A 14,442-nucleotide genomic window follows, 5' to 3' on the forward strand; every position below is an offset into this window, starting at 1 on the left:
TACCATTACAGCAAAAAGTGGCATCACATTTTCAAAACATCTGCTTCTATTGCCAGCCAAGGACCAACTGTGAACCTGTGGACATTTTGCCTGCAGCCTGACCCTTCCTGTCCTCTGCCAGCCAACTCTAAGCCCATCTCCTCCCCAGAAGCTTCCTCAAGTCTCTCCAGGCCTCTCCAAACATCCCTAATGCCCTGCTCTGAGCTGCCTGAGTCTGTAAGGGAAATATTGTTCAAGGACAAATCTGTCTCCCTACCAGACCACAAATTCCTCACAGTCAGAGTGGTTCATCTGCACACAGAGTACCTGGTGCTACCCTCACAGAGCAGAAGCTAGAGAGCCGGGCAGTTGATTTGCTGACATAACCCAACCAGCACTGGACAAGCTGACGTTTTGACGGACAAGCCCCAATTTGGCCCTGCCTCATCCTCTGCCTCACTCTCGATCTCTTTCTCTCCATTTCTCTGTCTTCCCTGGGCAAACTTCACCCCATTCCGGGCTAAGCCCGTGACAGGGTCAGTCGGACCCTCTCTAGGGTCTTGAAGTTGGAACGCCTAAACAAACTTGCCCCCAAGTTTAGAAGTTCTGGTAAAGCCCATGTTTACTTACTTTGATTAGATGTCAGGCCAGACCAACTTCTTCCTATCATGCTCCATTGACGGCACAACAGGAAGGAAATTTTACTCATCTCACCTCTTCCATTTCCTCTTTCTGTGCTGCCCCCACCGGCTGATCCCTTCCAGCCACCCAGACATGTCTCTCCTTTTGTACATCTGCCCAGCCTGTCATGTTCAGGGCCCTAGGAGGGGGCTGCTTTCAGCTTGGGGGGGGGGGGAGGCATGTGTAATCTTTGTACCACTTACCAGTCCCTTGCTACAAGCTTATTTGTTTGAAATCAATGTATTTGTTCACTTATCAAAATGTCTTCAACCACATATTACATGTTAGCTTTAATATAGCGCTTACGTTACGGCTCAGAGAACCTTGCCCAGAAACACACGGTTGACGAGAACCCACCAGGGTTTTCTGGCTCCCATATCAGTGCTCTCTTGCCTACAATGTACGTGAATATTCTGTTTGATTTTTTTCTCCTTCCTGCTCTCCAACCGTTCCAACTCAGATCTAGTTAGCTGTTCCAGGACAGAAGTTATTTGTCACCCATCTGAGGATCCCTCGCACCATAGTCTGGCCAATGGGATGGACACACTGCAAACACTCAATAAAAGTTTACTGAGGGAACGCATGCTTCTATGTAGAAAGCCTCCCCAAGAATTACCTACTCTTCTCTAAGGCTGGTACTAATGTTTTTTGTACACAGACTCCAGTCCCTGAGGCTTCTTCTGTCTATAGAGGAAGGTCCACACACTGTGAATGGTTGGTTTATATATTGTCTTTTTAAACCTATAGGTTCTTTCTCCACCTCCATCTTTTTGCTTTTCCTCAAAACTTATTGAGGAAACTGGTTGTTCGTCCTGTATGTCAGGTTTCCCATGGTCTAGACTGTGCTGATTGCATCCTTGTGGTGGTGTTGAACGTTTCTCTGCCCTCTTGTTTTCCTGTAAATTGGAAGCTAGAGATCTGATCAGATTCAGCTCTTATACTTCACAGGTGGTGCTATTCATCCATCGGGAGGCATGTACTGTGTGGTTGTCACTCTTCTTGTGAGCTGAGCAGCCACTGATGCTCAATGCCAACGCCCATTCATTCTTTAGCAGTTGCACAATGGTGGCTGGTTTACCCCTGACGACTTATGGTCTCCTCCTGCAGACTCTGATGCACCCCTGACCTTTCTGTAGCATCTTTCTCCTAAACGGCTTCTTAGCTACTGACATTCCTTGGTACTTAGATATAGCACGAGCTTCCTCCAAAACACCCCAGTTAGGGGTCTACTCTTGGAGGACAGAGGTTCAGTGGTCATCACAATGTGTGCCCTGACTCCTCCAACCAAAAGAGGTGAAGTCAAGTGTAGATCAGTGCCAGCTGAGGTCGCTGAATGAAATGGGCTTGCACCTAGCAGGAGGTTGCCTCTGCTAAAACTCCCAGCAGCTTGTGCTATCACAGTCACTTCTAGCTCTGAGTCTTTGCATCCTTGAATGCTCTAGCCCACTCACAGCTCCCTTCTCCCAGCTGTTCCCTGCCCCTGAAGATACAGGTATGGGACTTGGCCCTGAGACTCTGTCTCCTCAGAATCACTCACCACCCCATCGTGAGCATAACAGATATTCCTTAAGTTTGGGGCCATGGTTGGGTTTAAATTTGTTGTGTGCCTGGGCCCCTCTCTTTCTTCCGGGCCCTTCTCATTCCGACTCTCCTTTCCACAGACACACTCCCCTCATTACAGTGAAGATCAGCTCGGTGACTCACTGTGGTGACAGAGACCACCTGCCTCAGGTTTCCCCCAGCAGCACAGAAGATGTGAGGCTCTGAAATAGCTCCTTCCGTGGTTCCCATTCCAACCCAGTCCCTATGGAGAGAAGGAAATGTGGAGATACATAGTCCTCTTCTCCTTTAGAATGACACTTTTGTGCCAATGGACCCCTGGGATAGTGTAACAAAGCCTTGGACTCTCTCTCAGAATAATGTTTTTAAAAACATAAAGCAAAATATGTTAGAAACCAATTATATGCCTCAGAACTTGAAACAATCCAGTTGTCCTCGGTGGGAAAATGATTAAATAAATTCCATGCCTACCATGGAACACTACTCAAGACCAAACAGATTAGAACAGATTAGTGGATGCCAGGGCTCAAGGAAGGAAGCGCATGGCAATTGTTTGACTATGAAAGAATGGCATGAGGGGCCCTCATGGTGACAGAACTGTTCTCACGGTCACACAAATCTACATGAGATAAAACTGCATGGAACTAAATGCACACATGTGCACACACACCACACACTAGTGCACAGGAAACTGGTCAGACTTGAATAAAGTAGGGGGATTTTATCAATATCAATTTCCCAGACACGACATTGTACTATAGTTTTGCGAGATGTTACAAGGGGAGAAACTGGATGAAACAGGAGCTCTTGGAATTATTTCTTAAAATTCATGTCTATAATTTAGATAATTTTATTTTAAAATAAAAAGTTAAAAAAATTCTGAAATATAATTGTTAAAATATTTTCATTTTTTATTCATTTACAAAAAAAGTTTTTTAATGTTTATTCATTTTTGAGAGAGAGAGAGACAGAGTGCAAGCGGGGGTGGGGCAGAAAGAGAGCGACACACAGACTCCAAAGCAGGCTCCAGGCTCTGAGCTGTCAGCACAGAGCCCGATGCAGGGCTTGAACCCATGAACCATGAGATCATGACCTGAGGTGAAGTCAGATGCTAAACGGACTGAGCCATTCAGGCATCCCATGTTAAAATATTTTTTAAACACATTTATGATACAAGAATACAGGGGCTTGAGGAAATCAAGCTTCCCTTTCTATCCTATATCAATCTAAAAAATTACTCCCCAGGCCAGGGAGAAGATAAGAGGTCTGAGACAAGCAAGTCAATGTAGACATTAGAGAGATTCTGTGCTCTGCCTCCCAGCCAGAGTCCTGGGGTTTATGGGGTCCAGAGGCAGAGGGACACGGTAATGGTGAATCCAAGATGAGCAGGGCTACAGGCAGCCCCCACCCCACACCCTCACCTGGCACAGAAGCAGTTGAATGACGTATTCAGTGCCCTGCCGGGGCTGAAGGTGCCAGCGGATCAGATTGAGTGTGGATGGGAGGGACTGGTGACCAACAGGAAGGCAGGAAATGACATCTAAGTGAAGACCCCCATGGGCAGATGCCACCAAAGACTAGATGGCACAGTGTTGAACCTTGGCACTGACTGAATCTCATAGAAGTGATGAGGTTCTGGGAAATGGGTGACCCTCACAATAACTGAGGCTTACTTTTCAATATCCTGTGGATTAGGGTCTCAAAACAGAAAATAAGTTATTATAGAAAACTATGACTGTGTTTTCTTATACACTCGAGTATGTGGCCAAGAGCCAATGGCACTTTGAAAATCCATGGGAATAGCTTCTACAGCAGACACTTTGGTGATTCTCCTATCCTGTGGCCTCACCCGCAGTGGACACTTTGGTGGTCCTCCTATCCCCTGGCCTCACTCTGGCCTCACCTGCTCAATATACACTGCTGATTTCCCACTGGCAGTGCCCACACTACTTCCTCTGAGGGCTTGCTCTGGCTAACGAAGCCTGTTTTGCCCCTGCCCAGCTATATGGTCCCCCCCTCCACTCAAGACTCCTTAACAAATGACTGGGGTGAGTTGGTACAAAACTACCCCACCAACCTTGCCACTGAGATGTGTGTTGTATTCTACCCTGAGTTTCTCCAGGTTGCAGCTACCCACAGGGTAACAGAGGTAACATAATCTTTATTGGCGTCCTTCCCTCCCCTGCCTCACTTCCCTACTCTCCTGCCTGTGTCCCCTAAATAAACTACTACTTGAACCACATGACCTTGCCAATCGCCGATCTTCTTGGACTTATTAAAACGGCAATTTCATATAGACCAAACTAAAATGTACACTCAACCCTTTGTCTTAGGGTCTGCCAACACAGTTATCTACGTACTCTATCCAAGGATTGCTCCCTCAAATCGCCACCCAGCCACCCTTAGGGAGATCAATGGGAGACAGCGCTAAGCCAAATCGGGGGGCTGAACCCCTTGAGATCTATAGAGGACCCTCTGCCTCCTCTGGTTCCCCAGGATGGCAGGTCCTAGAAGACGTGGGGCAGAACAACACAGAGGCTGCTTCAGGATGAACACATCCTCCACCCAGATATTGTACATTGGAGTGGGAAGTGTGGCCACAAAATGAGGAAACCATAAGAGATAAATGCTGTAACTGGAAATGTGATGGAATGTTTGGAAGCAAAAGACCTGGGTGTGAGCTGAAAATCTGGAAAGAGGAACATCAGGCTGAGATCAGGAAGGTGACAGACATTGAAAAGCTCCAGGGGCCTATTTGGCCTGGTCCCAGTCCTCCCTCCTGGAGAACTCAATCCCTCCAAAATAGAGGGCTCTGGATATAGAGAGAGGTTCAAGGGTTATAGAGAGAGGCTTGGGTTAAGGCAAGGCTGTTTCCACAGAGCAGATGCTTTCCCCTGTAACCCACTGGAGGAAATGTATTTTGCCTGGCGGTCCACAGCATAAGCATCACAAAATAATAATTACCCTAACTACCCACAACATGCTTTGATATTTTCTACTCTGTTCTATTTCATATTTTCTAAATGCTGGACGTGGTCCCTTAACTGATTTCACAACCCGCTTCTGGGTGGTGACCTACGGTTTGAAATGCTGCCCTTGAGTGTATCCAGAAATAAAAGGGTGTGGACCAGGATTGCTGAGCCTTTCCTAAATACCGTGTATTTACGTCAGCCCCTGGTCCCATTCAGGGCTGCAGGGACTGCTGGGCTGAACCAGAAGAACCTCTCAAATTCTGTAAAATGAAAGTGATTCCTATCTCCTAATCCAGTGATTCGAAACAGGATTGCTACCACTTTCACATTTTTCCCACCTTTCAAAAAAATTGTAATGTTTTATTTATTTTGAGAGAGAGGGAGAGGGAGTGTGTGTGAGTGGGGGGGGAGCAGAGAGAGAGAGAGAGAGAGACAGAGAGAGAGAGACAGAGAGAGAGACAGAGAGAGAGACAGAGAGAGAGAGAGAGAGAAATCCAAAGCAGGCTCTGCACTGATAGCAGAGAGCCCGATGCGGGGCTCCAACTCACAAACCACAAGATCATGACCTGAGCCAAAGTCAGACAGCCACTTAATCCACTGAACCACCCAGGTGCCCCCTGCCTTTCACATTTTTTGCCACATCCCCGTACCACCTGTACTACGTATTATTGTATGAATATTCTCTCTAAATCAACTCATCACCTTTTTGCAACTTAAATACTCATACCAGCTCTGTCTCATGGAATACTTTTGATAAAATCAAAGCTTTGATGCTATTCCCTAATGCAAAATAAAACCAAAACACAATTATGAAAATAAAACATGCCTTCTGTGTTCTACCTTATATCATTCAGCCAGTGGCCCTCCCTGGTCTGCTCCTTTCACAAGAAAACAATCTAGGCTCTGCATAGCTCAAGCTGTCCCTGTTCCCAGAAAGGGACCCCACTGGGATCCCCAATGGACCCAGCCTAGTATGCAGGAGATCCAGGTACTTAGATAAGAACACGATTACATCCTTATTTTCACTGACCTCTGATGGAAATTCAACATTTCCTTCAAACAGAATGTGATACATGACTTGTCACCAGTGAAGTCACTGATAGTTTTATTCACATCACCAGTGTAGCAGACATTTCAAAATATTTACACTCATCACTTTCTGAAAATTGCTTTCAGACCCACTTTGTATTTAAGACATCAATAAAGAAACACATAGATAGCACATGCTATGCCACAAAAATGTTGTGGTATATGTGTTTTAATAAGATCACCAGTTCTTGGCAATTTCAATAGGATCGCTAATCTTATGTATTTTTTCCCTCCCCCATTCCCCCTTATGTATTTTATTTTATGATTTTTAAAACAGTATTCTGAGATGGGTCCATAGGCTGCACAGACTTCCAGAGGGAGCCATGGAACAGAAGAGGTTAAGACACTACATAGAGAATCACGGTTTAGGGCTGGGTTTGGAGCTAGACAGACCTGAGTTGAAATCTTAATTCTGCTATTTACATAAGCCAAACTACCTGGGCCTCAGTTCCCTCACTTCTAGAATGGGGATCACTAGATTAGCATATACCTGAGTAAAGCTGAAGTCCAAACCCAGCCCAGACTGCCTCATGGGGCAGATAAAGCCTGGATGGAGATAGGAGGGCTGGGGTAGGGTCCACCTTTCCCTGGGCTTCCTAACTTTCCCTTCAGGGAAGTCATTTGTCCCCCCTCAGCCTGGCTGAGCCCAGATTTCGGTAGCAGGACAGAAATACTGATTTCAGGTCCTACTGACATGCTCTATCCCATTTATGAGCCCAGAATCTTCACCCCACTCCCAAAATTGACTGACACTATGAGGCGTCCAAGAGAGGCCTGTCATGTCCTGCTTTTAAGCATTGACATGCATATCCACATTTGGCCACTGGATGGAGCCAGTTCACATTCTTAATCCTTCAGCCCAAAGGGCCAAGCCAGACCTCGTCCCTCAGAGCTGAGAACATTCCCTCATCCTGCTCCGCTTTTATTTTTTTTCCAAATTGAGCCTGACATTCAAAAAAGCACCCACTTTGTGCTCCTTTCCAGTAACCTACTACTCTAAGAATGGTGGTGACCATCCTGACTTTTAACATAGGTTAACTTTTCCTGCTCTTACCCTTTATTTAAATGCAGTCATAAAGAATATATTAGAAAATGAAGATGACACAAATGGAAGGATATTCCATGCTCATGATTGGAAGAATTAATATTGTTAAAAAGTCCATACTGCACAAAGCAATCTACAGATTTAATATGATTCCCTATCAAAATACCAATAGCATTTTTCACAGAAACTAGAACAAATAATACTAAAATTTGTATGGAACCACAAAAGATCCTGAATAGCCAAAGCAATCTTGAGAAAGCAGAACAAAGCTGAAGGTATCATGATTCCAGATTTCAAGATATACTACAAAGCTACAGTAATCAAAACAGTCTGGCACTGGTACAAAAAATAGATACATAGAAAAATAGACAGAATAGAGAGTCCAGAAATAAACCCACAATTAGATGGCTAATTAATCTATGAGAAAGGAGGCAAGAATATACAATGGGGAAAAGACAGTCTCTTCAATAAATGGTCTTGGGAAAACTGGCCAGCTACATGCAAAAGAATGAAGCTGGACCACTTTCCAACACTAGTCACAAAAATAAACTCAAAATGGAGTAAAGACCTAAATGTGAGACCTGAGACCATAAAAATCCTAGAAGAGAACATAGGCAGTAATTTCTCTGACATTGGCTATCAATAGACACATTTTTCTAGATATGCCTCCTGAGGCAAGGGAAACAAAAACAAAAATAAACTATTGGGAGTACATCAAAATAAAACACTTTGCACAGCAAAGGAAACCATCAACAAAACAAAAAGGCAACCTACTGAATGGCATAAGATATTGCAGATGATATATCTGATAAAGGGTTAATATCTAAAATATATATTAAAAAAAAAAGTATACAACTTAACACCAAAACAAACAATCCAGTTAAAAAAACAGGTAGAAGACTTGAATAGATATTTTTCCAAAGAAGACATCCAGACAGACAACAGACACTTGACAAGATGCTCAATATCACTCAACATCAGGGCAATGCAAATCAAAACCACAAAGAGGTATCACCCCACACCTGTCAGAATGGCTAACATAAAAAAGACAAGAAATAACAAGTGTTATAAGGATGTGGAGAAAAAGGACCCCCATGCACTGTTGATGGGAATGTAAATTGGTGCAGCCACTGTGAAAAAGCAGTATGGAGATTCTTAAAAAAAAACTAAAAATAGAAATACCACATGATCCAATAATTCCACTACTGGGTATTTACTCAAAGAAAATGAAAACACTAATTTGAAAAGACACGTGCACTACTATGCACTATGTTTACCGCAGCATTATTTACCATAGCCAAAATATGGAAGCACCCTAAGTGTCTACTGATAGATGACTGGATAAGGAAGATGTGGTGTGTGTGTGCATGTAAGTACATACATATACCCATGTTTATGTATGTATACACACAATGAAATATTACGTAGCCATAAAAGAGGATGAGATCTTGCCATTTGTGTCAACATGGATGGACCTAGGGTATTGTGCTAAGTGAAAGCAGTCAGACTGAGAAAGACAAATATCATATGATTTCACTCATATGTGGAATCTAGAAAACAAAACAAATGAATACATAAACAAAAAGCAGAATTAGACCTATAAATACAGAGAACTGATGGTTGCCGGAAAGAAGGGGGGTGGGAGATGGGCAAAATGGGTGAGGAGGATGGGGAGATACAGGTTTCCGGTTATGGACTGAATAAGTCGCAGGAGTAAGAGGTACAGCATAGAGAATACAGTCAATGATATTGTAATAACATTGTATGGTGACAGATGGTAGCTATACTTGTGGTGAGCATAGCATAATGTATGGAATCACTATGAATCACTATGTTATACACACGAAAATAGTGAAACATTATGTCAACTACACTCAAATTTTAAAAAATAATAATAAAATAATATATTCTTTTGCATTGGTTCCTTTTATTAAACATTGTAAGATTACAGGAAATAGAGGTTCATTTATTCTTACTGCCCTGTAAGTTCCAGTGGGTGACTATGCAATAATTTATCTGTCCATTTATCTGGTGGCTGGGCATTTGAATAGTTTCTACTCTGGGGTTTGCTTTGTGGTTGCTCCGTGGAGGGTGGTATCCACCCATCCAAAATTGGCTCGGAGCTGGAGATGGTGATTCAATACACTCACCGAGAGGGTCTGAAAGATTCATTCTCACATAGTGAGGCTTTCGGGGCAAGCATGGCCAACACTCAAGCCAGTCTGTTTGGCTGGAGCAGAAGGGGCAAGTGGCTTGGGTTTTTATAGTGACTGGAGGTGGAGGAGGTCCAAAATGAGGACTCCCTCTTCCACAGGCTGGGGTTTGTGTGGCTTGGATTCCCATCCACACCAAGGAAACCCGGGTTTTCTTAGCAGCATGTCCAGGTGTGCGACAGGACGGAGAAAGGGAGTGATGCGGCTTGAGGGCTGTCAGCGGTCAAACATCAAAAATGGAGTCAGACTAGGGGTGCCTGGGTGGCTCAGTCGGTTGAGCGTCTGGCTCTTGATTTCGGCTCAGGTCATGATCTTGGGCTTCACACTGATGGCACACGGAGCCTGCTTGGAGTTCTCTCTCCCCTCTCTCTCTGCGCCTCCCCCCCCCCCCAAAAAAGTGTGCTCTCTCTCCCTCTTTCTGTCAAAATAAATATAGACTTAAAAAAAATTTTTTAAATGGAGTCAGACCCTTTATTACAGGGTTATTACAAGTAGTACTGCTATGGACATTGTAGTATAAGACTACTGGTAAACATATTATACATTTCTATTGGGTCTCTAGATAGCAGTGCAATGGCTGGGGTATATGCTTGACTTTGGTAATCACAGCCAAACAGTTTTTCAAAGTGACTGCACCAAATTACATTCTAACAACACTTATGGATGTACTAGTTTGTTTATCACTCCACAGCTGAAGGACATTTGCTTTGTTTCCATTTTTTGTAATTACAAATAAAGCTTCTATCAACACTATTGTACAGGTTTTTGTGTGAATATAGGTTTTCATTTCACTTGGGTAAATACTAGGAAAGGAATGGCTGGGTTGTATGGTACGTGCATGTTTAAGAAACCGGGCATTCTGTTTTCCAAAGGTACCTGTACCATTTTGAATTTCCACCAGCAAAATATGAGAGTTTCAATTGGTCTTCATCCTTTTAAGGACTTGGTATGGTCAATCTTTACTTTTAGCCATTCCAGTAAATGTGAAGTAGTATTTCACTGTGGTTTTAATTTGCATTTCCTTAAGAACATACTTTCATATGCTTACTCACCACCCATTTATCCTCTTTGGTGAAGTGTCTTTTCAAACCTTTTGCCCATTAAAAAAAAAATTGGGCTGTCTTCTTACTCTTTGGTATATAGGGCTCTTTATAGATTATGGATACAAGTCCTTTATCAAGTATATGATTTGCAAATATTTTCTTCTAGTTTCCATTGTCTTAATAGTATCCTTTGAAGAGCAGAAGTTCTTAATTTTTGTGACGTCCAAAGAATTTATTTTTTTCTTTTATGTTGTGTGCTTTTTGTGTCTTATCTAAGAAATTTTTGCTTGCCTTAAAGTCACAAAGATTTTCTCTTATGTTTTCTTCCAGAAATTTTGTAATTTTTGGTTTTACACTTAGGCCTATGGTTGATAAACCTATATTAGCAAAGTTCAGAATGCTGTTTACAAGAGGGTTCTGATAATGTACATTTTGAAAGAGGTCAGAGTTTACATCCAGTAAAACCTTTAAGATATATAAGGAGGGTCATAGTTTCTGTGCATGGAGTCTGATGCTAACAATTTATGCTAATTCAGAGTTGATCTTTCAGAATAAATGACATGAAGTTCTGGAGTTGATGGGACCTTTTTTTTGCACCCTCCCTTTGATAGGAGTACATCCACAGTGTATATTTAGTAGGCTATACAGATGTATTTTAACACTATATATAATTTCACATAGTCTTGGCTTTGTTCCTCTGTTCTTCAGAGGCTCATTTGTTTGGTCTTTCAAGAATTAATAGTTGGGAATGAGGCTTACTTAATGTAACATGACAAGCAAACCCTAAGTAGTATAAAAAATAAATAAGAGTTCATCTTACAATCAGCATAATTTGTAATAACTTTTTAAAAGTTTGTTTGTTTATTTAGAGAGAGAGAGAGAGAGAGAACAAGGGAGAGGGAGAGAGAGAGAATCCCAAGCAGTCTCCATGCTGCCAGCAGAGTCTCCCACATGGGGCTCAATCTCACGAACTGTGAGATCATGATCTAAGCTGAAATCAAGAGTCAGACGTTCAACCGACTAAGCCACCCAGGCACCCCCAGTAATTAATCACTTTTAATAATTGTCCACCAATGTCCAGGATCTACCCGAACCAACTAATGCACTATTCCTCTCTTATAAAGTAAAGAAACTGGAATACTTCTTCAATTGTAAGGTTATATTTTTCTATCTTCCTTGAATCACAGTTAAAATTCCTGAGCTATTTTAGTCTTCCTTTACAGAGGTAAGAGACAACTCCTTGGTTTGTAGAGCCCCAGTGGCATCCCTAGTTGCATTAGGCCTTTTTCTAGAATCCCCACAGGTTTTACAATGGGTCTAATTCAAAAATCCCAGTTCCAAGGATTAGAGCTAGAAAAAGAATATAAAACCAAATGTCCCTAAAGATGAGGAGCTCTTTATATTCCAAAGCAGCTCACACACACACACACACACACACACACACACACACACACACACACAAACACACACAATGTCAGGGAGGATCCATGTCTTAGGTAATCTTTAGGTGGCAGAATTTTTATAGTATCTAGCACATTGCATCCCTAGGTGGAATATGCAGCCAAGAACTTTACAGACAACGTTAAGGTCTGTTGTGTACCAACTACTCAGTGGCCATGAATTACCACTGCCAAAGACATTTGAAGGAGAGAGCTATGATGGAAAGGGGCAGGGAAGATGGACCTTCTTGATATGCAGCAGTAAACTATGGTGGTAAGCAAGATGAGGACTTAAGAATCCTGGTTTAGCCCAGTCTCCCATCTCATACACTAGACCTGAGGTTATTTACCTGGTATCTCCATACACCCTACAAAAATTTCTTTGTGGTCTTCACTTAGTCCATCTTGAATGCCACACGGTAATTCCTTTTTTTTTTTCTAGGATAAAGTTGCCATGAATTGTATCCAGACTTACCTTATTTGCTACAAATTTTGATGTAGTTATGGCTTGTCACTCTTGTATCCTCAAGGATGGTCTAGAGCCCCATAGAGTCATGGGAATGGTCAAGAGAATGTCATAAGACTACTGCCATCTGGGTTCTTTCTTAAAATTCCTTTTCATATCCTGTTAGAACATATGTGCTGTATGATGTCCAGGGTGACCTGGGCTGCAAAGGAACCCAGGATATAAGTGAGTACTTGACAATAAGGAGGCAACAGACAAGAAGGAAAGCTCTCAAGGTTGGAGTGACACTATTGGAATACCAGATAGATAATAATATTGACATGGACTGAGTCCCAAGATCTGGTGGATTGTAGAACTGCAGCATTAGAGTTCATCTTGATCCTTAGTAGAGCCTCAGGACACATAAAGCCTGCTTGCTGAAAAGTTTTATATAGTTTTGCTTAGTGCCATAGTTTTGCTTCTGTCTCACCAGTGATTTGGAGCTTGGAAGGGATGTGTGGTTTGTAATTTAGGCACATGTTGGACAACTTGTCCCATAAAATGAGACATCAGTCTGAGTTTAGATAGGAGTCTATCTTTTTCCAGGAAGGAATGCATTTTCGGAGTTCTTCTGACTGTGGTAGCATCTGCCTTCCAGTAGGGGTCGCCTCAAGGCTACCCAAAGAATAAGCATAACAGCTCCGGCCCTGTGGATGCTCCTAATGCTGGGACCATCTCTTCTAGGGTGCTTTCCCACATTACAGTGGCAGAAGAAAGGCAGTGCACACAATGAAAAATCAATATATGGCAAAACCCAGGTGCATACCTAGCATTTTTCATTCTATCATGCTCCTTCATTCAATTGTGTGTTAAGATGCTGGCTGGCTCTGATGAGCAGGGAGGGACTTAGAGACCATAAGTCCATAAGTCGCCCATCTTGGTGGAAGCTATAAATACATAGGACAGGCTAGCAACCTGTTAGTGTCCGGGCAGCTTTTCTATATTGCAGCCCCATTTTGTAGGCTCTGTGGTCATTCTTACATTGGAAAGTGACAAGGGGCTAGGGATTGGAAGAACGTGCTTATAAATGTATTCACATAGTGGACTGCTTCATCTCCAGCATTTCCCTTTACATACTTCAAGCGCTTTAACTTATAATAAGCAAAACTTTCTGGGTAGAAATTCATACTCGTAAATCCAATACCCTAGGTGTATAAATATTAGGAATCCAAAGGTATCTTAGATATTTCAAAATATTAAGAATAATTTAATAAGGTTTCATCTTAAAATAAAAAATCTGTATTGCTCAAACATTCCAAATTAGTTACAAAGCTACCAGTCCAAACCCATCCTCCTGTGACAGACCTATAAAACATCAAATATGCAGGGGCACCTGGGTGGCTCAGTCGGTGAAGCGTCTGCCTCTTGATTTCGGCTCAGGTCATGATCTCGAGGTTCGTGTGATCAAGCTCTGCATCAGGCTCTGTGCTGACAGTACACAGGCTGCTTGGGATTTTTCTCTCTCCCTCTCTCTCTGCCCTTCCCCTGTTATCTCTTTCTCTGCTTCTCTCAAAATAAATAAAAACGTTTTTTCTTTTGTTTTAATGCTTATTTAGTTTTTTGAAAGATAGAGTGTGAGTGGGGAAGAGGCAGAGAGAGAGGGAGACACAGAATCTGAAGCAGGCTCCAGGTTCTGAGCTGTCAGTGCAGAGCCTGATGCAGGGCTTGAACCCATGAACTGTGAGACCTGAGCCGAAGTTGGACGCTTGGCCACTGAGCCAAGCAGGTGCCCCTAAATAAAAACATGCAAAAAAAAAAAAAACCATCAAATATGCAAAGCAGCTTTTTAAAAAAGTTTTATTTATTTGTTTTTGAGAAAGAGAGAGTACACACAGAAGTGGGGGAAGGGCAGAGAGAGAGAGGAGAGGGAGAGAATCCTAAGTAGGCTCTGCACTGTCAGCTCAGAGCCTGATGCC

The 14,442-nt window shown here is 42.7% G+C and overlaps 1 protein-coding gene across 17 annotated transcripts in view; it reads right to left on the bottom strand.

The window, feature by feature from the left end:
• The window catches only part of ACKR2 (atypical chemokine receptor 2), a 59,764-nt gene that overhangs the window by 19,255 nt on the left and 26,067 nt on the right, over window positions 1-14,442 (bottom strand). For 15 of the 17 annotated variants that reach the window (XM_042956374.1, XM_042956369.1, XM_042956366.1 and 12 more), the window contains one exon: window positions 12,497-12,689. Coding sequence is in view for 2 of the 17 variants with exons in the window: in XM_042956365.1 (XP_042812299.1) it covers window positions 610-649 (40 nt within the window). In the remaining 15 variants the exon portion in view is untranslated. Of the gene's footprint in view, window positions 1-609; window positions 651-12,496; window positions 12,690-14,442 lie in introns of those variants that run through there. The other 2 variants (XM_042956365.1, XM_042956364.1) reach the window with 1 other exon arrangement.

This window comes from Panthera tigris, chromosome C2 (assembly GCF_018350195.1).
Source record: "Panthera tigris isolate Pti1 chromosome C2, P.tigris_Pti1_mat1.1, whole genome shotgun sequence".
Taxonomy (NCBI): domain Eukaryota; kingdom Metazoa; phylum Chordata; class Mammalia; order Carnivora; family Felidae; genus Panthera; species Panthera tigris.